Source organism: Brassica rapa, chromosome A09 (genome assembly GCF_000309985.2).
Source record: "Brassica rapa cultivar Chiifu-401-42 chromosome A09, CAAS_Brap_v3.01, whole genome shotgun sequence".
In the NCBI taxonomy this organism is placed as follows: domain Eukaryota; kingdom Viridiplantae; phylum Streptophyta; class Magnoliopsida; order Brassicales; family Brassicaceae; genus Brassica; species Brassica rapa.
Genome location: NC_024803.2, coordinates 13,552,005 through 13,575,580, shown reverse-complemented (window position 1 = coordinate 13,575,580; position 23,576 = coordinate 13,552,005). Strand labels below are relative to the sequence as shown.

Genomic DNA, 23,576 nt, shown 5'->3' with positions numbered 1-23,576 from the left:
TAGGAGAGATTGGATACCCGAACCCGAATGGATAATATCCGAACCCGAATGGATATCCGAAGATAACCGAACATATGTATAATTAACCTTATATTTCTAGTTTACATCTCTTATTTTATATAAAATATTTATATTAATACTACACATACTTTAAGTTCATATGATATACATGCAATTACGGAAAAAATGATTTGGTACTCACTTAAAAAGCATGTCAAGTTTTTTATTTCAAAAATTAACAAAAAGTTACATCCAAAATTTTAAAACAATAACTAAATTAATGCATTTTTAGTTTTAAAATGTTATGTCCAAATCTATTAACCATTTAATCTATTAAAAATAAAAAAAAGTTAAGTAAAATTTATATTCTTAAATACAAGAAATTTAAGAAATGAAAAATTTAATTTTTTTTCAAAATCTAAATATCCGAACCCGATCCGAAATAACCGAAACCGAACTAAAAATACCCGAACCCGACCCGAAGTATAGAAATACCCAAACGGGTCCTACACCTCTATACCGAAATACCCGAAAATCCGAAATACCCGATCCGAACCCGAACGGGTACCCGAACGCCCACCCCTAGATTCATCTGTAGGGAGCTTGAGATCATCCTTAGTGTGTCCATTTTCCGTAAGAACGCTGACCTATATAAAGTAATCAAGTAAAAAGTATATAACTTGAGCATGAGGAAGACTAAGCTAAACTAACAAAAAGTAAAGAGAGAGAGAGAGAATGAGATCATACAAAACCATCATTACAGTCTGAAAAGTATTTGCCGCACACGTTCCTCAATCTTGGACTCGCTGCTACGTAGCATGTCGTTGCTGCTGCCTATAAATAATTAACAGGGATCAGTAAGCTATTTTTATGATGTCGTACGTTAATTTGGATAATTTTGAATATATGATTTATAAATGAAAATCGATCAAGTATTGATTTGACTTCGATACCTGAGGAACAGACTTCAAAAGCTTGGAGGTCTAGAAAAAGACAAAATCAGTGATGAGGCCGTCTCCGCCGTCTCTTATGAGACGCGTTCTCACGATTCCAGGATGAACACAGTTTACAGTTACATTAGCATCCATTTTCTATACAGTGATTAGTCAAATTGTCAGAAGTCATATTATATTGTTAGAAAAAAAAAGTTAATAAAAGGGATTTAATGACTAATTACATGGAGAATCCGGGAAAGCTCTATGGTGTGGAGAACGTTGGCTAGCTTCGAGAGCGCGTAAGCTCAGGTCGGGTCGTAGTTTCTGCAAACACGCAAGACAAACCCACGGCCTTAAATATAAGCATATTCGTTTTTTGAAATGATGATAGAATAACTATCACATTGGTAACCGATAACAAACAATACGGTAAACATTTTAACTTTACGATTAGCAGTGTAGTTATGCTATAGTGAGAAATGGTACCTCCTAGACGTTTGTGTTCACCGGTCTTCATCAATAGGGAGGCGAATCTGGTCAAAGACAGACAAAACAAAGCTGTATGAGAAAGAAACGGTGAAACTGTGATCAGCGTTTTGCTTTTGGCACCGTAAATAATCGTCCATGGTTTGAGGTGCGGGCTACCTTCTATGCAAGACATAACAACCTACATTGATCTCTCTACCATGAAACAACATCTATCTACTTCATGCTACGTTGGTCTCATCAAGATGTGTGTCTTGTTACTAACCAGGCGACCTGTTTCTGGTTCTGAGTTTATGAACAGACCAACACCTTGCAGGTTCCCATCACTACCAATTCTGAAACTTTGGTACTCCTACATGGTCACAAGATGTGTCTTAAAGGCCAAAACCAACATCAAAGAACACATTCATGGAGGAAGCAATACCTTTGGGCTAATGATCCGAGTAAAAGGATCACCAAGAGTAGAGAGCATAGCTTTGATCTTTCCATAAGCAGCATCTGCTGATCTTAAAGGAAACATCTCTACCATCGTCTGCTGCAACTTAGAATCCCAATCTGTAAAGCTATAAAGACCATTGGTTGCTAAATTGTTAGTGTGTATTGTTTTTTACCTTGGAGTAAGCTTTGGCGTTGTCTTTTAATATATGCTTAGCAATAGAAGGATCCGACACGATCAAGAACGACTACGGACAAAACCAAGAACATATAAATGATTGGAATCAGAACTATCCTCAATCAATATAAAGCGTAAAACACACACCTTTGGACCAAAGGTCAACCTGAAGATACCACCGTAAGTAAGGAAAAGCTCATAGATAGGGATGAAGAAAGCTTCGTTACGGACAGCCTGAATAGACCCTTTAGCCTCTGGAACCTTGAGGTAATCTTCGTTAGCTCCGGTCCAATCAAACATCAAATCCAGAACATTTCTGGGAACTCCAAGCTTAGATAAACCATTCTTTAACTCTTTGTTGACAGAATCAATCTTCTTCCTGGCCAAAGCAACTTCTTTCCTCATGGGTTCAGCTAAACCTTCAAGTTCCTAAATATACAATTCAAACCATTAAGCTTCTTAATCATGGTAGTTTTCATAAAAAGGAAAGAACTTTGATCCACAAATCTCATTTTTACCAAATGGGTTTTACAATTAGTGATACAAAAGTGGAAACACTCACAAAAGTCCCAATCTTTACTTATAATTTAAAAGAAAAAACAAAAAAGAAGCTATTTTTTGTTCAATGTAAATGTCAGATCTTGAAAATTTCAATACTTGGGGTCCAACAAATCTCCACCTAAACATGAATCAAAACCACATAGCTTCACTGCAATAACCCCCCCATATGTCCAATTTTTATATCTTAATTTGAGTTTTTCTATGTAAGAAACAAAACTAAAACATGATTCTCAAAAAAAAAAAAAAAGATGAGGAAGAGAAAGATGTTATACCTCACGGATAAAAGCGAGACGCTTAGTCTCCTCTTCGACACGACCAAGCTGAGCTTGAACCCTTTCCCTAATCTCCATCTTATTCTTCTCGATCTCCTCTTCTTTCGCCATGATAGCAGACAAAGCCGTCCTCGACATCTCCTCGTCTTCATTCGACATTTGGCTGCTGAAACTCATGCTTCCCGACAGCTGAGCTCCAAGCTGTCGGCTGTGCTTCGCCGGAGGAGCCACCGTCGGCTGTGACGTCTCTATTGCCTGCATCTCCTTCATCTTCACTCGAAACCCCTTTAGCTCTCTCTCTCTCTCTCTCTCTCTCTCTCTCTCTCTCTCTCTCTCTCTCTCTCTCTCTCTCTCTCTCTCTCTGGTTATTTCTAGGTGTTTCTGTGGCAGAGAAAAATAAGATATTGAGAGCTTTTCTTTTTAGAAGCCAGAAACAGTGTTGTGGTATGAACGAAATTGAGATAATATTGAAACTAAAACCCTAAATTAGATCGAATCGCATATCCAATTTAGTTATGATAACAATTAAGAAGTAAGAGAGAGGGAAAAAAGAGGAAGCACCTTCAATTTTCCAGGGAAGAAGAAGAATCCAATATATTTTAAGGAAGCCGACTGACATGGAACCAATCAAACAAGGCAGAAGGTTAGAATACTATGATTGATTTTCGCAGTTAAGGAGAGAGGTGGAGACGATAATGAAGCAAATCAATCGTTTATGTTATTAGAGGTTCAATTTATGGCTTAGATACACTGGGGAAGAAACGTAGAAAATTGACGAAGGTGAGAAAGAGGAAAAGACAATGTTTATGAGTTTTGCTCGGTTTATTTTGGATTGGGCCTTTGCGCTAAATTTTGCTAAATTTTACATCTTACGGATCAAGGAAACAAAACAGCCCATCCCTCGCTGACGTGGAGAAAAAAAGACACCTTATTGGTTGATTATTATTGAGGACGTGGACAGCATGAGAGGAGCCCTTATTCTCCTTTTAGTATTGTATTGATTTATGATAGGCCACTGAAGGCGTATACGAGGAAAGAAGAGTGATCAGCGACTTTGGACGAGGAGTTAGATCAAGAAGAGAATGATGCTGAGCTGGAGTTGGAGAGTGATGACGTGGAGAAGTCAGTTACGATCGCGATGAGATCATACTTCTCTTTACAAACTGTAATCAACATTGGATTTACAGATTTATACAAATAGTACTTTGGAGTCTTATCAATTTATATAAATTATAGCTTAATAAAAGTCGTGTTTGTATCCAAATACTACAGTATTGTTTTGACTTTTTTTTTTAGACTTGTATTATTTTACTTCATATGCATGTTGATCGACATCATAGATTGATTCTTATCGGTGTATCTGTTCACCAACTACATACATTATACAATTATTAAACTAGTAATCCAAAGACAATACTCGGTTTACCGGAGATAATTATAAAGAGTTGAAAGATAAATTCAAATTTCGAAGACAAGTTGTGATCTGTTTTAGCAAACCATGTTGATAACTTTTTAAACTAGGAAAACTTTAGCAGCTGAAGTCTTCTTTGTGTTACTCAAAACCCAACTTCACTTTTTCATTAACTTAAAAAACGGAGGTGTGATCATAATATACCACCAGAATTTCATAGACGAACGAATGAAACTTCTTTCCAAAACAGAATTGTTTAGTCGATAAGTTTTGGTTTCATAAGGAAGAAGCAAAGACTTACAGCTACAACAAAAAGAAATGTAGTATATAAGTCCAATTAAAGTTTTGTTTTGTTGTTTTTGTTAACATAGAATTTTGTGCAAGACAACAACCAAAAACGGAAACCCAACTAGCAAGTTACCAATTTTGAGAAAGTTCACATCAGGGGTACGACGTATAGGGGATATGAAGAGAGCAAATAGAAAAGTCGCTGTTAAAGCCCTGATAAAAACTTCTCCAATCCCTAATCTCCTTCTTCTTCTCATTCTTCGAGAGCTTGGTAGCAATCTTGTAACTTCTTTAACAATAGCAGCAACAAGAGCAAATTCGTTTCTGAACACATGAGTGAACGAAACTGATTCAGATGACCAAACACAAAGTCTTGCTATAAAACAAAAGAATTGATAATTTTTATTTTCTAATACCTGTGTCTTTCCAAGCTTAAGCCAGTACTCCTTTTGATAATAAAATTCAAAGCTTCCTCCCAGCTCTGGACCATCATTGGCTCCATAGAAAACCTCTTCACTGAATCTGCAAAATGGATTCCAAACTCTCCTTGGAGTCTTCTCACTTCGTTTGTTTTCACATTGTAGAAGACGGGGATGACCACGAGTTTTCCTTCCTTTGTAAGCTCTTCCATCTTCACAAGCTCGTTCAAGCACCTATCTGATTCCGAGTACCTTTTTGAGAAGATGGCTAGAACGATATTCGACTTCTCTATATTCGTGAATACTTGTTGTTGTTCGTCCTCTTTTCCTCTACGGTTGTAGCTGTCCATGAGTACATTGATCCCTAATTCTCTCAAAGCCCACGCGAGATGTCTGACAAAGTTGTCGCCAAGCTCCTCTTTGCAGAAACTGACAAACACTTGAGGGAGACGTGATGGTAGTCGGTCCAGCTCTGCCACAAGAGGCTCAAATGATGATATGATGTCAGTTTGGGTTCGGTGATTTGTGGACTGACCTGAAACACACACACACACACACAAAAATACACAATTATGGATCTCACTACAACTTTTAAAAACTCAATCATACTTGACAAGCAAGCAACATACCACACATCTTATAAGTAACTTTCTATGTTGTTGGAATTGTTAGAATTTAACTCTTTTCTTGTTTGAAACATCGATTAGAACTTTCTTCACCTCCTTAACGATTGAATCGACCAACTCAGACTCATCCCTGGCATTAACCAGAGAGAAATTCTTTAAAAAATTTATAACCCCTAGAAGAGTTATGCTATAAAGAATTCGAAACCTTGTAACAGAATTTGTTCAAGCAACCCTGCTTTGATTGTATGCATATATTATTATTCCCTTATTTTTTTAACTTAACTAACCTTATTATTACAGAATTTGTTCAAGTGACCCTGCTTTGATTGTATGCATATTTTGTTATTTTTTTTAACACTTAACTAACCTTTTAAGATTCATATTTTAGTTTTAGTTTGAGAAAAAAAATTACTAGCCATTCAAGATTTTTTAACAAAAAGATTTATTAAAATTCAAGGAAACTAGTGTTTTCAAGTCACACACAAACCAAAAATTCATAATATATAAGTTTTCAATAATTTTGTTTTTGCATAACTTGCTACTTTTATCAATGAAAATTAAAGAAAATGCTATTTTTATATAAAATAAAAATTCATACAAACTTTTGTTTATAAATATCATTTATACAATAAGGTGAAAAAAATATTTGTGCTTAACTCTACGAATAAATATACGTATTTTCTCAATAATTTCTATTATTATTATTAACAATTTTTTGAGTTATTAGGGCATCTACATTGAGGTTCACATATTTCCCAAAAAAAATATATTAAAATATTCTCATTTTTGTGAACTCAGCTCCTGCAGATTCACTGGGATGAACCTGGCTCATCACTGTACCGCGGGCCCTATGCCACGTGGCGGCCCGCGATTGGTCCGCTTATTTTCTTTTTTTATTTTTTATTTTTAAAAAATCAAACGAAAAAAAATAAAAAAAAATAAAAATTAAAGTTATGAACTCCCTCAAAGTTCACTGATACAGATGCTCTTAGGTTTCTTTTTATAAAAGCTATGCAAACAGTCAAGCCTAAATTAGGGCTGGGCAAATAAACCGAACCCGAAAATCCGAACCGAATCCGATCCAATAAAAATGAATCCGAACCGATCCGAACCCGACATAAATATCGAATAGATCCTGTTTTTTGGTATTTTGGGTTATGGGTATTATCCGAACCGAACCCGGACCTAAATAGATATCCGATAGAACCCGAAACATTTAAAATCACAAAAAGAACTTCTACCAAATATGATCTTAATTTTTAATATGTATCCAAAATACTTTAAGATATTATTGAACTTCTAAAATAATTATCTGTTACATGAAGGTTGATGGTGGAATGTGGTGGTTGATGCCTGAAGTTTTTAGATTTTAGTTTTGTTTTTATTGAATAATGTTTCTCATTTCATGAGAACTTATTTTTTGTTTTATGGTTTCATTTATATGGTTTTTTTTTTATATCACTAACTATGTTTATCTTTCGCTTGATTTTGAATGATCACGTTTGATGTTTTTTTTTTTTTGAATCGATTTTACTTATGTTTTGGCAAATATGTAAAATCATGTATTTTAAATCCGAAGAACCGATTTCATTTATGTTTTAGTTACAAAATAGGTACAAATCATGTATTTTTAAACCAAAGAACCGATTGGGACCCGAACCCGAAAGTACAATGGGTTTTTAAAGATTTACTAACCCCGACCCGAACCCGATAGAACCCGAACCGAACTTTTATATAACCCGAATGTGGTTGATTTTGATAAACCCAAAAAACCGAAATCCGAATGGATAAAACCGAAACCTGATTGGGACCCCGAATGCCCATGCCTAGCCTAAATCAATATTTAGAAGCAACTAGGAGTTAACATATTGGATAAAAGTTAACACTCTTGGTTCGCATAGTAGAAGTTTAAAAGGTTAGGGATTCATTTCCCATTGACAGAGGTCTACTCAAAATTTAGAAATACCTGTGTCCTTCCAAAGTCAAGCCAACCTTCTGGGGAATAGAGATCAAAGCTTCTTTCCATTTCTTGACTCTCTCAGGCTCGCTCCGATACTCTCTCTCCAGATTCCTGAAATTGTCACCGAAAGTTCCAACGAGCCTCTTACAGTTGGTAGCATCCAATCTGTAAAAAATTGGAATCACAACGAGCTTGTCTTGGTCCATCTGCTCTTTCATCTTCACTAGTTCATCCAAGCACCAACTAGATTCAGTGTATCTTTCAGACAAGATCGCAACAGCGACTCTGGATTCTTCGATCCTCCTGAAAAGATTCTGTAGATCTCTACCTTTGACTTCTATTTCGTCTGTGAAGACGTTGATCTTTGCTTCTCGCATGGCTTTCACTACGAACCCGAGGAAGCTTTTCCGCAGCTCGTCTCCTCTATAGTTGATGAAAACTTGGTGCTGCGGTGGGACTTCTTCACCGGACACTGTCATTGGAACCACTTCTTCAATAAGACGTCATTTCAAAAGTTAAATAAAGTCAACCATATGAAAATTGGAGAAAGGGTATCTCACATTATGTACAACTTGATTTTTTTTGTCAAACTTTATATATTATTATGAAAAAGCATAATTAATATTCTGCTTTAAAACGTCCATAAGCAGAATGGTCAAATAATAGATCACAATGCAAAGCAGCTACAAGAGTTTCTAAAGCATAAAAATTATTATCTAGCGTAAAGAATCAAAACAGAAAAGCAATGACAAGAGTTTTTTAGTTCCCATACTGATGTTGCTCAGTTTCTCCCTAGCACATTATCAACGGCATGTCGTCAAAGAAAACTTGACATTTTCGAGAACTTCTTATCAATATAAAAACGCCATTGTAGAAATTTATTTCCTGTTTAGTCAGATCAGAATCATTGAGACTGAGTTTCTTGAGGACTGCTGAATTCATAATAAATTAAGTCGCTAGTTTCATTCCAGGTCCCTCCCACATATTCAGTTTGTTAATCTCAACACGCTCCAAAGTTGATATTAAACACTGAGGCACCTTGGTGAGATCCATCTTCTGCTCTGGCTCCGTTGAAACAGAAAAGTCCTACAAATAAATAAAAAAAATGCTCAATCATTACAATAGTTCCACAATGTAAAAATATAGGCTCAAGTTTGATTCTTACCAATACGAGGCTTTTCAGATTCGAGCAGCTTTCAAGAAATACTGACAACAGTGGTAATGATGAGCTGGAGAATGCAGCCTGCAAATGAGATAGGTTTTGGAATTTGGGAAACGGTCCTAGTTTAGAATAATGATAAAGGACCTGCAAGAAGAAAAACAAGGTTAGAGGTGAGAATCTTTTAATATAAAAATAAATGTCAAAGTGTCACATAATATACCTCTAGAGTAGGCTGAGAGATAATCATGTGTCACACTAGCAATACCAGTGAGAAACTCATGGATAATATCTCTCTTACTTAAAACCTCGGATAACAAAATTAGAGGCTTGATATTAAAGTCAGTATCAATGTCTATCTTGAGCAAGGAATTCAGATTCTTCACCACAATCATATCGCTAAAACTCATATACTTGAGTCTTGGAGCATCAATCTTGACCGAACCTTCAGTACCACTCCTTACCGGATGAAATATTAAACAGAAGATCTTCAGAGTCTGAGACCTCATGCACAGAGTTTTCATCGAACCATACTAATATCTTACCAAATTAAGTTCTTCAAGAACATGACAGCCTGAGATTAGCTTCTCCATAAATAAATGGCCACCTTTACCGTAACGAACTTTTTTTAGGTGCATGATCTTGAGACAAGGTAGAGAAAACACATACTCTGGATTCTTAGGCGCTACTACGTGTTGGAGTTTCAAGGATACCAATGTCTTGCTGTTATATATATTCACAGGCAGGAAACAAATGTAACACTTTGCACTCTGGTCCTCAGCATCTAAATGCTGAATCCCGCGATGATCAACAGCTGTGACGATCCACTCCCTGATCTGAGAGGGATTTCCAAACGAGTTATAGTTATCATAGTTGATCTTGAACTTTTGCAGGCGCGTCTGATGGTTAACCTTCAGAAAGCAGTTACCGAAGTTGTTAGTGGCAGCTTTGGAGAAACAATCCAAGTCATTGGAGTGTAAATCAAGTCCTGGAACATCAAGCCAGAGATTTCTCCATCTGGTTGATAGAACGCTTGTCTTAATAGAATCTCTGGTTGGAAGCCATAAGAGTATCTGAGTTATCAAACAATCCGGCAGTGCGCTTATTCTGTCATACCCCATCACCAGACAAAACCCTAAATTTTATTTAAAAAATAACACATATTAAAAGTTTTGATCTAATAATATGCCATGAGTTTTCTCAATTCTCCCAAAATTTTTAGGGTTTCAGACGATAAGAAACAGATTTTACATGAAAAGATCAAGAAGGGATTTGAAGAACTCACAGTCGATTCTATTGGCTTTTGGAGCAAATTTGAGAAGGACAATAAGATAAGTAAACAAAACCCAAAACCAAGGGGCCTTATTGGAATAGGGGTTTGAGAAGGTTTTGAAGATTTAAGTTTTGGTGGAATTCATAGAGGTTTTAGTTGAATTCAAGGATTCTGTTGGGGATTTAGTAGGATAATTTGGTAGGATTTGGTAAGATCTGTCTTTAATATTTCAATAATAAAATTAACCATTCAGACTATTTTCCAACACCAATTTATTTTTTCTTTCTCGATGCCCACCTTTGTACACAGAAAGAAGAGTGAACAAGTCTCCATTATGTTTGCAGAATTGAACAAGTCTCCATTATATGATGAAAATTTAAAAACGTTGTTTCAATAGTTTGGAGAGTACAAAAAGGTTCAACATAATATGTTGGACGCATGGTCAAACTTGGACGCAAGTCTGTCCCAAAACAAAAACTTGTATATAATACGAATAGCATGATCCGGCTAAGTATAACCTCTATGTTTTCATTCTTTGGCTCTTGCATCTCCATCGTCTCTTTTTGGTGAGACTGAAAAACACGCCAGATGTTTTGGATCTTCGGCTGAAGTCTAGTCCTGAAACCAAGCCATTTAAGGAGCAAGTTAAGTTAGCCATAAGCATCTTTAGTAGTTTAAACACTGGGAATGCAAGCAAAGATCGAGGATAACTCCTATGTATTTGCAGTTGGCGATAAGAGGAGATGAGGACTAATTCGTTACTTCCTTATATAAAGAATCAGTGATATCTAACAATATTGCTGAAGCAGAAGCGAGGTTGCTTACTTCATTATATAAAGAATCGGTGAGTTATATATAGCTAATTACTTATACCCTTTGAGGTCTTCGAAGTATATAATCCAGTCCAAATACTGATTTCTAATTTACAGGGACGAATGCAGATTCCATGGTGTCCTTTTGAACAAGGTACATGCACAAAGTCTCTTCTTCTAGATTGGTTAAAGCCATTATGTGATAAATGCAACTAATCATTCCTATTCTGATCACTGTTCCTATCTGCAGTGATCTTTTCATGAAAACGTTCATCGAATCTCGAGAAGAAATGAAAAGCAAGCCGAAGCTAACAAGAAGAAGATGGAGAAAGAAGCAATTAAGGATAAGCCAATGTAAAAGAAAGACCGTGCTGACAACGAATGATGTTAACCTCCAGATCCGTAGACATGGAATGTGATGAAAGGTCGGGTCTTTAACCAAAAACTCCAGGGTTTCAGATCGATGAAAGCTTTGTTATATCGTTCCCAGTGTTGCACATACCAAAGAAGAGCAGAGAGATCTTTCCTATATCATAAACAAAGTTGACTGTTTATTTCAGTTTTGCAAAGATGAAGACTCAAGACAGAGGAGATGAAACTTTTTCATCTTGAAGAACTTTCCACTGGAAGTATAGGAACAAATGGTATGTCGAGAGGTTTTGTTCTCTGTTACAGTCAATTTCAATCCTTTTGTATTGTTACTGTAGCCATGCTCAGACCAAACAAAAAATTCAAGCTTCGTCTTCCACGCAAGGATAGAACGAAGAAGAATACATGTTTCCGAATAATCCAAACTATCTCTTCTTGTTGATTTTTTTTTTATAATACCATCTATGTAGATGGTATTCTTTCTTACTGAATTTAAGGGGTAAATGACGTTTTCTAATAACCCAGAAGAACTTTTTATGAATTCTATTGATGAAATCCTTTTTTTTTTGAACAACCTATTGATAAAATCCATATTTTCCAATAAGAAGAGATTTGATAGGATTTTTACAAATGCTATATCCAATAACCATAGATTTGTAAAGGTTTTTATAAATACCATATTCAATAAAGGAGAATTTGACAAAATCCTAATTTTTTATGAAATCCCTAATCCAATAAGCCCCACCAAATTTGCTTTATGAAGGTTTAAAACGAATAACAAATTAAGCACAAATAAACCGAATCAAAACCGACTTGAAATCAAACCAATGTTTAATTTAAACCGACAAGTTTAAATTTTTTATAAAATAAAAATATTGAAGCTTTTCAAAAACCCAAGAGACAGAGAGGTAGGAGGCTGATTGAGAAACACACGTGGAAACAGGCAATTGCATAGTGGTGTTGCATTTAGCACTGCCCATGTGTGGGAAGGGCATTTACGTAGTAAAGTGGAAGTGTGAGGACAAATGGTTCGGCACCGTCGGGTCTATTTCATAGACTTCCGAGAAATGAGTTAGAAGCTGCATCTGTTTCTAGAAGCTGAACCTTGGGGACTGTCAAAGGTTTTCCGAGAAAACTGGACTTTTGACAAATAGACGAACGGCGTTTCATACGGAATCGGACCCATTCCGCATCTCCTAGCCAGTAGCCACCCTCCAAAGTCCATCCATTTATTTAATAATAATAATATATTCGCCTAATAAAATCCATTTTTAGCAGAAATAAATATTCAGTAAATCACATTCAACCTTCTTCTTCTTCTTCTTCTCACTTTATGGTATTTATTTGACATATCTTCCACAGAAAAATCAACACACCATATATCTTTATTACCGTAAAAGTTCGCATTTGCAATAAATATAATCAAATTCCATTACAATAAAATTAAAAAACCCTCCCTCTCTTCCTCCTCATTGTTACATTTCTTTGGTTCGGTCTTCTCCTCCGCCTCCAGGTAACTCTCTCCCTTCCTCATGAATCCTTCTTAATCAAACAATACAGATCTATCGAATCTTGCCTCATCTTGATTTCTCGAATATGATTCTCATTAAAAAAGAAAAAGACTTCTCTTTTATTCGTTCTTTCCTGATTCTCTATTCGTAGGTATTGAAAGTTGAAAGCTTTTGGTGGTGATCTGGTGAAGATGGTGTGGTTTCGAGCCGGCTCGAATGTGACAAAGCTTGCCGTACGAAGGATCCTAAATCAGGGCACTTCATACGCCACAAGAACACGCTCCCTCCCTTCTCAAACCCGTTCCTTCCACTCATCTCTCCACAGACCAAACCCACAGAGCACCACCGCTCCTATCCCCCGAGCCGTCCCCCTCTCCAAACTAACAGACAGCTTCTTAGATGGCACCAGCAGCGTCTACCTCGAGGAGCTCCAAAGAGCCTGGGAATCCGATCCCACCAGCGTCGACGAGTCCTGGGACAATTTCTTTCGTAACTTCGTCGGTCAAGCCGCGACCTCGCCAGGCATCTCCGGCCAAACTATCCAAGAGAGTATGAATCTCTTGCTGCTCGTCAGAGCCTATCAGGTCAACGGCCACATGAAAGCCAACTTGGATCCCTTAGGTCTCGAACAAAGAGAGATCCCCGAGGATCTTGACTTGGCTCTATACGGATTCACAGAGGCTGATCTCGACAGAGAGTTCTTCTTGGGAGTCTGGCAGATGTCCGGGTTCATGTCCGAGAACCGTCCCGTGCAGACGCTCCGCTCCATTTTGGCGAGGCTCCAGCAGGCTTACTGTGGGAGTATAGGTTTTGAGTATATGCACATTGCGGATCGGGATAAATGTAACTGGCTTAGAGAAAAGATCGAGACGCCCACTCCCTGGAGATACAACAGGGAGCGGCGTGAAGTGATTCTCGACAGGCTGGCGTGGAGCACTCAGTTTGAGAATTTCTTAGCTACCAAGTGGACCACTGCTAAGAGGTTCGGGCTCGAAGGTGGAGAGTCGCTGATCCCGGGGATGAAGGAGATGTTTGACAGGGCGGCGGATCTCGGCGTTGAGAGCATTGTTATCGGAATGTCTCACAGAGGGAGGTTGAACGTTTTGGGTAATGTCGTTAGGAAGCCGTTACGTCAGATCTTCAGCGAGTTCAGCGGCGGGATAAGGCCGGTTGATGAAGTTGGATACACCGGAACGGGTGATGTTAAGTACCACTTGGGAACCTCTTATGATAGGCCCACGAGAGGTGGGAAGAAGATCCATCTCTCGTTGGTTGCAAACCCGAGTCATTTAGAAGCTGCAGATTCAGTTGTTGTGGGTAAAACAAGAGCGAAGCAGTACTACTCCAAGGACATGGACAGGACCAAGAACTTGGGGATTTTGATCCACGGAGACGGTAGTTTCGCTGGACAAGGAGTGGTTTACGAGACGCTTCATCTTAGCGCTCTCCCTAACTACACCACTGGTGGTACTATCCACATTGTGGTGAACAACCAAGTGGCGTTCACCACGGATCCGAGAGCTGGGAGATCTTCTCAGTACTGTACCGATGTCGCCAAGGCCTTGAGTGCCCCCATCTTCCATGTGAATGGTGACGATGTTGAAGCTGTTGTGCACGCCTGTGAGCTTGCTGCTGAGTGGCGTCAGACGTTTCATTCCGACGTTGTGGTTGATTTGGTTTGTTACAGGAGGTTTGGGCATAATGAGATTGATGAACCGTCTTTCACTCAGCCGAAAATGTACAAGGTGATCAAGAACCATCCCTCGACGCTTCAGATATACCACAAGAAGCTCTTGGAGTGCGGCGAGATATCGCAGCAGGATATTGACAGGATACAGGAGAAGGTTAACACTATTCTCAGTGAAGAGTTTGTTGCTAGTAAAGATTATCTGTCTAAGAAGCGTGATTGGCTTTCGACCAATTGGGCTGGGTTCAAGTCTCCTGAGCAGATCTCTCGTGTTAGAAACACAGGGTGAGTAGAGTTTTGTCCTTTTCTTTTCTTTTCTTGAATTCTCTATTGGCACTTAAACTCTTACACTCTTTTTGCAGCGTGAAGCCAGAGATACTTAAGACTGTTGGCAAGGCGATTTCGTCGCTTCCTGAAAACTTCAAGCCTCACAGAGCGGTGAAGAAAGTTTATGAACAGCGTGCTCAGATGATTGAAACGGGAGAAGGTATTGACTGGGCGCTTGCGGAAGCTCTTGCTTTAGCTACATTAGTTGTGGAAGGCAACCATGTCCGTTTAAGTGGTCAAGATGTGGAAAGAGGAACCTTCAGTCATCGTCATTCTGTGCTTCATGACCAGGAAACTGGAGAAGAGTATTGTCCTCTGGACCATCTCGTCATGAATCAGGATCCTGAGATGTTCACTGTCAGCAACAGGTACTTTTCCTTCTCCTCAGTGATAGTCATGCTCAAATCTTGTTGTAAAAGATGTGCTAAGACGTTTTTGCGTTGTTGTTATGCAGTTCTCTTTCAGAGTTTGGAGTCCTTGGGTTTGAGTTGGGTTACTCAATGGAAAGCCCAAACTCGTTGGTGCTATGGGAAGCTCAGTTTGGAGACTTTGCCAATGGAGCTCAGGTGATATTTGATCAGTTCATCAGCAGTGGAGAAGCCAAGTGGCTGCGTCAAACCGGGCTTGTTGTGCTACTTCCCCATGGATATGATGGTCAGGGCCCTGAACATTCAAGTGCCAGGCTGGAACGTTACCTTCAGGTAAACTCCATCCAAATTTCTTTTTTCACCGTCTTGTGATTGCCATATTGAATAGATAAATTTTTGTATGGTTCTAAAAATCAGTCTAGCCGGCCTAGCCATTTATATGACTCCAATCGGTTTAAATTGTTCTAAATCTATTAAAATCAGTTTAAATCGATATAAATTAGTCTCACTTTGTTAAATCAAGCAACAAAGTGAGTACAAATCCATAAATTTGTCTAATTTATTTTGTTTTGTATAACTAGTTTTGATAATTCATTAAAATAATTTTATGATTAAATTTAAAATCTAAAGTATCTTATATAAATGTAAAATGTATATAAAATAAATCAATAATTCGTTAATGCCGAGGCTGAATAATTGTCCTAGTCGCTAATCTTCTACAAAATGTGTCTACCAATTTCTTGAACATTTTTACATTTTTTCAGTTCACTTGGTCTTAATCAGCTCCTGATTTTCTTTTTTGGTTCTAATGAATTCCCATGGTCTTGTATTACAGATGAGTGATGACAACCCCTATGTCATACCAGACATGGAACCTACAATGAGAAAGCAAATCCAAGAATGCAATTGGCAGATTGTCAATGCCACCACTCCTGCCAACTATTTTCATGTTCTGCGTCGACAGGTAAGAGCTATTTCAAAGTGTTGTTTCCATTTTACAATGTCTCAATGTTATTACACACCATGCAGATACACAGAGACTTCCGCAAGCCTCTGATTGTAATGGCACCAAAGAACTTGCTCCGTCACAAGGACTGCAAATCAAACCTCTCAGAGTTTGATGATGTCCAAGGCCACCCAGGTTTTGACAAGCAAGGAACTAGGTTCAAGAGATTGATCAAGGATCAGAACGATCACTCTGATCTTGAAGAAGGCATCAGAAGATTGGTACTCTGCTCTGGAAAGGTATGCAACCTTTGTTCATATTAAAGTGATGAGTCAAAGACAGTAGAATCATTCTTGGTTTTTTTGCAGGTTTATTACGAGCTTGATGATGAGAGGAAGAAGGTTGGGGCAAGCGATGTTGCTATTTGTAGAGTGGAACAGCTTTGTCCTTTCCCATATGATCTCATTCAGCGAGAGCTCAAGAGATATCCAAGTAAGCATTTGGGTTTATAGTTTGGTCTGCAACATCTAGTGTTACTAATTGGTTTTTGGTTTGTTATGAAAAAGATGCGGAGATAGTTTGGTGCCAAGAAGAGGCGATGAACATGGGAGCATTCAGCTACATAACTCCAAGGCTGTGGACAGCAATGAGAAGCTTAGGCAGAGGAGATATGGAAGACATTAAGTACGTTGGTCGTGGACCTTCTGCTGCTACTGCCACTGGTTTCTACACTTTCCATGTCAAAGAGCAAGCTGAGCTCGTCCAGAAAGCCATCGGGAAGGAACCCATCAGCTGAAAAAATCTTCATTTTTAAGCTGAACTTTGAATAAGAAGTTTCGGTGAACAATGTGATACACAACACTGACAAAGTCTTGTCTTTGCATTTTTTTTGGCCCCGTTGATTTTTTTGAGCCTGTCTTGTGTTGCAGGTTTTATACACATCATCTCATTTTTAATAAAACTTTTTGTTTTTCTTCATTTTTTTGTTATATGGTTCATCTTTTGCTATTCTCTTAAACTTCTTTTTGAAGACTCTCAATTTTCGATCTTCAACTGTAACCCGAAACCACTGCAGAATTTGATCTCAAAGACGTAGGTAGATTTGTTCATGTCGTCAACCTCCTAAATTCCTCTACCAAACCCTCTTAAGAAAACGAAGTCGTTATATACGTTTAGACAACTAAGTTAGAACAACTAAACTCAAATACTATTCTCTTTAATGTGGCCCCTATATCTTAACAGATACTACACTCGTATATCATACGATGATAATTGATACATGTGATATGAAATATACTAATATCATATACTTTATATCATCAAAAATGTAAAATAATAAATCGAGTGTACCTTTTGATAATGCATCAGTGCAAAATGATAAGTAGTTAATTATAGCTGTTTGTATGTGTAACTCGTTTAGCAAAGACACCCAACAAATATTATGAATAATGTGATATATAACCATACTGAATTAGGCAATGTAAAAGATTATCCACATAGTCTATAAAATGCTCCTTAATTGCAACTGAAATTTTAATAGAAACAAATGATTTTCACAAGAATGTTCAATAAAACAATGTTCAAAACTCATCAGAAGCTGCATAACTAATAACATTCAAAGACATCAATGTCTTTCTCACATAAACATACTTAGCATGAAATCTTTGCTTGGTTGTGATGTAGATAATCAAATATATCTACTTGCTTTGGCTGTGATAAGAAATAGTCTACACATCTGCAATTTGCCAATTTTTCTAAAACAAATCACAATATAAATTTGGTATGATGTAATTATAAGAATTTATGTAGTTTGTAAAGTTTGGTAAAAATAAAATTTCTGAAAGATGTATCAAAGACGCAGAAAAAGGTTAAGAGTGTATATGAGGAAACTCAATACTAGGAGTCCTATACCAAAGTCAACCCTTTTTGGAACTCTTCGAACTCGGTAGTCTTTGTCTATCAAACTTTGACGTAACATGTGTCTAAATTTAAAAGAAATTATAACTAGACATTGAAAGGTATCGATATCATTGGATTCATATTTAGACATTGAACGTTATTGCACAAATAAAAGACATTGAACGTTATCCATCTACTAATGCATATAATATATTTTAATTATTGATACTAAAACACAGGAAATTTTAATACTAGTTTTATTTATTAAATAATTTTATTTTTAATTTTACAGCAATAAGTATGAAAATTTTAAAATTTAAGAGACAAAATTTTTATAAGTTGTAAGGAACCACGAATAATTCTTTTATAAAAATGATGATTTTTATAATAAAACTAGGTGTTTTGTCCGCATATGCTGGCACAATTCTTTTATGGATACTTATTAATAAATGTCATATTAGTTTAAAGATAAAATAAATTGAAATAAAATATTAAATTTATACTATTTATGAATCTTTCAAATTTTTTAATTTTTATTGATTTAAAAATTAGTTTGGATAACAACATTAATATTTTATATTTTAAAATATGTTCTTATTTTTAACCAGTTTTTATTATATTAATTTATAAAAATTATCTAATTAAATAAACAAATAGATAATTGTTAATATAAAGAGATGTTATTAAACCAAATTCTTGCAATTACCAAAAGCTACAAAATCTCAAAATAAATCAAAAAGCACAAGTCAATCTATATTTTATATATTAGATTAATCAAAGTAAATAAAAATATAGATATATGTATAATTATATTTTAAAATATGTTCCATAATAACCAAAGAAACACTCAAACAGACCAACCATGTTGACAAACAAAACATTAATACATAATATATAATATTAGAACACTTCCTATCTATTATCATTTTCATTTATAAATGCTATGATAGAGAAAAATAAGCTATAGTCAATCAATATATTTTTATTTTAAAATAAAGTTAATATTTTGCTATAAAATATTATTTCTTTATTAGAAAATCACAATTTGTTATTTTCAAATGATTTTTAACTTTCAAACTTTGATAATTATAATTAAAACAAATCATTTTGGAAAATACAGTTTTCATTAAAAAATAGTATTACATTTTCTTTACATAATATTTTTTAAAGAAATGTTAATATAAACAAAGTTATAATTCTGTGAAACTCTTGAAAAAAATAAATGTATTTATAGTTAATTTTAAAATTTTATAAATATAAGTTACTTGTTGTACTAGTGTGGTTTATGGAGTCAATATGAATCTCTTGAAGTTGATGACAAAAAAAAAATTACTTGTTGTAAATAAAAAAACATAATATTTTGAAAGTCTTCTCTTATGGAGGAAGATATTTTCAAAAAGATGATTTCATTCACAAAATAAATACATTGAATTATCTTTTCTATCTTCAAACTCGTTTTTAATTTTTTTTGAGATAATTTTATTATATTAATTTATAATTAATAATGAATTATATAATTATTCATTAAATATATCAAAACTTTTATCAATCTAATTAAAATTATTTGTTAAAACTATGACTCAGCCTAAAATCATGGAGAACATGATAAATAAACAAAATTCATTTCTCAAATAATATTATAGATAGATGACATAAAATACCGCAAACACGTTCTATTTAAAAACAACAATACAAATTCAGATTTTAAAAATCACACACTTAAGGGTTAGGAAGAGCTGATAAAAGTATATTAGGGTTCTAATTTTTTACTTTGAGAATCTCTTATAACAATAAAATTTATGCTGCTTTTCAAAATCTAAAATTTTGTAGTTGTCTATTTTAAACAAAAAATAAAATGCCATTTTAAAAGTATATTTGAATGAAGAAAAGAAGATTGTGAAATAAGAAAAAAGATTAAAAATAAGATAACGTAAACATGTGAATGTGATTGTACTAACATAAATGAGAGCATTTATATATGTGTTAGAGTCGATGAAACAATTACACGAGTTATGCGGTCAAAGCAAGGATTTGAATCTTCACCACAAAGGCAGACAGCGAATATCAATTGAGACCACAAGCTTAAACAAATCTTTTGGTCAGCAATTGATATCAAGAATACTTTTCCGAAGTTGACTTTCTTAGTTCTTGTCTTTACATACTAATTAACGAGGGTCTACCTTTGTGATTGTAACACTATTCAAAGTCATCGTCGGTGGAGAACCACTTGTTGATTCTCCATCTCCTGGGTAGAAACCAGGTTGTGAGGGTCTCAGTAAAGTAAAAGAACTTGCATTGAGCATTAACACAACAGAAGCCATTGTTGGTCTACTCTCTGCCTTCTCCTGAACACACAACAAACCAATGTGAATGCATTTCATGATTTCGTCACTTAGACCTCTTGTCTGAATCAGACTTGGATCCACAATGTTTAACACTCTCCCTTCTCTCCAGTTTTTCCATACCTATTCAAATATTAACCAAAATAAGAGTTCAAACTAAGTTAGAGTCTAGAACTAGAATATCTCAAATTCACTCTTAGAGTCAGAAAACTCTGTTTTCATCCACTTACATAGCTAAGGAGGAACAATGAGCTTTTATCTTCAGGAGACCAATTATTTCTCTTGCCTGTAATGATCTCAAGAACTAGTACACCAAAGCTAAACACGTCAGTTTTCACTGAGAATTTCCCATTCATCGCATATTCTGGAGCCATATAACCACTGCAGCAACAATATAAAATTCATTAATTTTCTTATAGAACTGATAGAAGTTAAATGGTTTTATTCCTAGGCAACTTACTAGGTTCCTGCCACTCTGCTTGTAAACCTAGTCTGACATGGTTGGTCTGTATCAAACAACTTAGCCATTCCAAAATCCGAGATTTTCGGATACATTGCGTCGTCCAATAGAACATTGCTTGCTTTAAGATCTCTATGAATTACTTTGAAACGGGAATCTTCATGGAGATAAAGAAGACCTCGAGCAACACCTGCGATTATCTTATAACGTGTTTCCCACTCTAATACCATTCTCCTATCGTTATCTGAGAAATAAAACAATTTGGATCAGTCACTATATGTAACAAGTAGAGCTAGAGATTATATCAAAATGTACCAAATATGAAATGGTCAAGGCTTGTGTTCTTGAATAAGTCATAGATGAGTAGTCTTTCTTGTCCCTCAAGGCAGAAACCTATAAGCCTAACAAGATTTCGATGATGAAGTTTTGCAACTAACGAGACTTCGTTTATGAATTCATTGTCTCCTTGTCCTGATTTCATTGACAGTCTTTTCACAGCTATCTCTTCTCCAGAATCAAGAACACCCTAATGATCATTAAGACGGATACAAATCATAAACAAATGTAATATAAAGATGATCACATTAGACACACTCAATCTAGTCACCTTGTAAACTACACCGAAGCCACCTTCTCCAAGCTGATTGCCAGGAGAGAAGTCATCAGTTGCTAATCGGATGGTATCAAAGTCGAGTCGCAATACGTTTTCATCTATAATCTGATTCTCTACAACATCTTTGCCTGATCCAAAAGCAGCAAAAACATAAAAAGGTCAAAACTCACAAGAAAAAATAGTTTTGAGCTCAATATTTGATTTTTTGACTAAAAAGTTTCACCTTCATGTCTTTGTTTTTCCTTTCTTTTCTTCCTTTTCAATATGAAGTAAAGGCAGACAACAAATATGGCAAAACCAACAACAGAGCCAACAGTGGCGAGTATAATAACTGTTTTGTCTACTCCTTGCGACCAGTTATCTAAAAGACCTGCCATAAACAGGAAAATAATTGGAGATCACAAAAGTTAAATAATTTTTGTAAGGAAAACAGAGTGCTCTGTTTTTGTTTTTTATTTATATTTATGCAAAACAGGGTTAATCTGTTTTACCTGGTTCTTGGTCTGATGGTGGATCAAGCTCATACTCATACTCATGAAGGAAGAATCTCAAGTTGGTCTGAATCTGAAAACTACAGCTGGGACAAAACCATCTGAGCCCTGTTCTCCCTTTTGTGGCGTTTGCGAAACCAAAAATGAGACAATCGTTACAATCATTCTCAGACAAATCCGGCGTGCACATCACGGCACCAAAGAATGTCGAGGAGTTAGGACCAGGACCACTTCCTTGAACATACTTCCTCTTAGATCCACCTGCTGCAGCACGTTTTCTGAATCCGTTCAGCAACTCGATCTGTAGCCGAGCGAACTCGTCCCTATCACCCGTTGATTTGTTCGGGTTTAGTGCCTCGAACACAGGATTCGTTTCGAGTACTCCGAAAATGGGTTTGTCCGAGTAACGAAACATACAATTCGTGGACCTCCAGTAACCTTCTCTATGTTGTGGAGAGGTGCTTGTTGTTAGATTTAGTGCGGCTTGAAAGATGCAGGAACGACAATCCACTGACAGGACTACTCTGTTGCAGACTCCGATGGCTTCTACTCGATCTTGATCCGAGATGTCTCCGACCGAGAGGTTGTAGAAGTTGTAGGTGTTGGCATGTAGATTAGGGATTGAAGCGACAAGACTGTTAAGGTTTTTGGAGAAGGTGCTTTGTGGGGATGGAGATGAAGAATGTGAAGGGAAGTCCCAGACAGAACCGTTTACGTTGACGACAGGTTCTTCTGCCAAGCTGAGAAATGGTAAGAACAAAAAGAAGAAGAAGAAGAAGATGAACAGGTCTTGTGGTCGATTAGAAGAACAAGAACCTGCCATGACAAAAGTGGATTCTGAATGTTTTAGTTTTCTCAATGTGTTTTAACGAATTAAATGAAACACGCAAGTCTCTGACTGAAAAGTTAAATAATTGAAAAGCCAAAAGTCTTCGAAAAAATCTTTTAAATTTGACGGTGACGTGTCGTTGATTGTGTCAAAGGAGGTGGTAGCTTGTACATATCAAGGTTAATATCAACAATTTGACTTTGAAATATATTTTTATGAATTTCATTTATTTATTTATTTTGAGTTAGATCAAATTGGGCAATTGGTACTGCATATTGATAGTCATCAAGATAGAACTAGGCCCTAATTCAAACTGAACTCTAGACCATAAACCTTAACACTACACATGAATCCAAACTCAAGAAGATATGTGCTAAACTGATCAAACCAGGTCTGAAGTGATTGTCCGTATAATGATTTATGTAGAAGACATACATGATTAGGCCAAGAAGAACATTCTTGACTCCAAAGCAATCAAAGAAAGAAACAATAAAGAATTCATGAGAAGAATTACTGAACTAAACAATGAGATGAAATCATATGAAGATGATATGTTAGGTGTCAAAAGTGATCCTTACATTGGTGTAATTGATCAAACGAAGGAGCTACAATAACCAGGTTTACAAGAGTTGTTAAACGCATTAAAATGCAAGAAAGGAGGTTTGAAGACATAGAACCACAGTTCACTGGGAGCATTCTATCAAAGGTTTAATAAACAAATTCACAAGAGTCGAGGAACCAACCAAAACTCTAAGGATTTTGTGGGTGAAGGAAGAAAGCCAAGATGGTGAAACTATTGCAATAAGGATGATCATTAAGAAGCATTATGCTACTATAAAGAAATGAAATCCAACAATGATCACAAATAAAATGTTTGTGGAGAAGTTAGACATATCTTTAGAAATGCAGAAAGAAAAGA

The 23,576-nt window shown here is 36.1% G+C and overlaps 4 protein-coding genes and 1 pseudogene across 9 annotated transcripts; 1 reads left to right on the top strand and 4 right to left on the bottom strand.

Moving 5' to 3' along the window:
• Positions 1 to 350: 350 nt before the first annotated feature.
• On the bottom strand, positions 351 to 3,335 carry LOC103839313 (protein LUTEIN DEFICIENT 5, chloroplastic-like). 6 transcript variants are annotated; one of them, XM_033280983.1, is made up of 10 exons: positions 3,235 to 3,292; positions 2,868 to 3,176; positions 2,182 to 2,463; positions 1,846 to 2,104; positions 1,687 to 1,773; positions 1,422 to 1,468; positions 1,178 to 1,259; positions 954 to 1,091; positions 748 to 834; positions 351 to 647 (listed from the first exon to the last, which is right to left on the bottom strand). In XM_033280983.1, exons 2-4 carry the CDS (start codon positions 3,135 to 3,137, stop codon positions 2,012 to 2,014), a joined length of 645 nt encoding a protein of 214 aa, XP_033136874.1. In that variant the 5' UTR covers positions 3,138 to 3,176; positions 3,235 to 3,292; the 3' UTR covers positions 351 to 647; positions 748 to 834; positions 954 to 1,091; positions 1,178 to 1,259; positions 1,422 to 1,468; positions 1,687 to 1,773; positions 1,846 to 2,011. The 6 variants fall into 6 exon arrangements, with proteins under 6 accessions (XP_033136874.1, XP_033136873.1, XP_033136876.1 ...); XM_033280982.1 differs by having other exon boundaries at positions 2,868 to 3,178; positions 3,231 to 3,270; XM_033280985.1 differs by having other exon boundaries at positions 1,687 to 2,104; positions 2,868 to 3,180; positions 3,231 to 3,335.
• A 1,133-nt stretch (positions 3,336 to 4,468) lies between these two features.
• LOC103839142 (disease resistance protein RLM3) lies at positions 4,469 to 8,108 on the bottom strand. The gene is given in 5 exon segments (XM_009115633.3): positions 4,469 to 4,829; positions 4,832 to 4,890; positions 4,983 to 5,520; positions 5,665 to 5,741; positions 7,578 to 8,108. Coding segments are annotated over 5 exon segments (1,257 nt in total). The 5' UTR covers positions 8,051 to 8,108; the 3' UTR covers positions 4,469 to 4,719.
• A 255-nt stretch (positions 8,109 to 8,363) lies between these two features.
• On the bottom strand, positions 8,364 to 12,224 carry LOC103839143 (annotated as a pseudogene).
• Positions 12,225 to 12,477: 253 nt separating this feature from the next.
• On the top strand, positions 12,478 to 17,001 carry LOC103839144 (2-oxoglutarate dehydrogenase, mitochondrial). The gene is made up of 8 exons (XM_009115634.3): positions 12,478 to 12,697; positions 12,847 to 14,667; positions 14,745 to 15,077; positions 15,164 to 15,410; positions 15,913 to 16,041; positions 16,107 to 16,322; positions 16,392 to 16,515; positions 16,590 to 17,001. The coding sequence occupies exons 2-8, from the start codon at positions 12,887 to 12,889 to the stop codon at positions 16,817 to 16,819; spliced, it is 3,060 nt and encodes a 1,019-aa protein (XP_009113882.2). The 5' UTR covers positions 12,478 to 12,697; positions 12,847 to 12,886; the 3' UTR covers positions 16,820 to 17,001.
• A 2,823-nt stretch (positions 17,002 to 19,824) lies between these two features.
• On the bottom strand, positions 19,825 to 22,707 carry LOC103839145 (cysteine-rich receptor-like protein kinase 41). The gene is made up of 7 exons (XM_018654113.2): positions 21,829 to 22,707; positions 21,561 to 21,707; positions 21,332 to 21,465; positions 21,040 to 21,250; positions 20,725 to 20,968; positions 20,495 to 20,645; positions 19,825 to 20,387 (listed from the first exon to the last, which is right to left on the bottom strand). The coding sequence occupies exons 1-7, from the start codon at positions 22,649 to 22,651 to the stop codon at positions 20,088 to 20,090; spliced, it is 2,010 nt and encodes a 669-aa protein (XP_018509629.1). The 5' UTR covers positions 22,652 to 22,707; the 3' UTR covers positions 19,825 to 20,087.
• Positions 22,708 to 23,576: the final 869 nt, after the last annotated feature.

Excerpts from the sequence above, each read along its gene's own strand:
- LOC103839144 (XM_009115634.3), top strand. The coding sequence starts at position 12,887 with ATGGTGTGGTTTCGAGCCGGCTCGAATGTGACAAAGCTTGCCGTACGA. Across the intron at positions 14,668-14,744 it reads TCTCGTGTTAGAAACACAGG|CGTGAAGCCAGAGATACTTA; the intron begins GTGAGTAGAGTT and ends CTCTTTTTGCAG. Across the intron at positions 16,042-16,106 it reads TTCATGTTCTGCGTCGACAG|ATACACAGAGACTTCCGCAA; the intron begins GTAAGAGCTATT and ends CACACCATGCAG.
- LOC103839145 (XM_018654113.2), bottom strand. The coding sequence starts at position 22,651 with ATGGCAGGTTCTTGTTCTTCTAATCGACCACAAGACCTGTTCATCTTC. Across the intron at positions 21,708-21,828 it reads ACCATCAGACCAAGAACCAG|GTCTTTTAGATAACTGGTCG; the intron begins GTAAAACAGATT and ends TGTTTATGGCAG. Across the intron at positions 21,251-21,331 it reads GCTTCGGTGTAGTTTACAAG|GGTGTTCTTGATTCTGGAGA; the intron begins GTGACTAGATTG and ends AATGATCATTAG.
- LOC103839313 (XM_033280985.1), bottom strand. The coding sequence starts at position 3,137 with ATGAAGGAGATGCAGGCAATAGAGACGTCACAGCCGACGGTGGCTCCT. Across the intron at positions 2,464-2,867 it reads GTCTCGCTTTTATCCGTGAG|GAACTTGAAGGTTTAGCTGA; the intron begins GTATAACATCTT and ends TTGTATATTTAG. Across the intron at positions 2,105-2,181 it reads GGTTGACCTTTGGTCCAAAG|TCGTTCTTGATCGTGTCGGA; the intron begins GTGTGTGTTTTA and ends TTTTGTCCGTAG.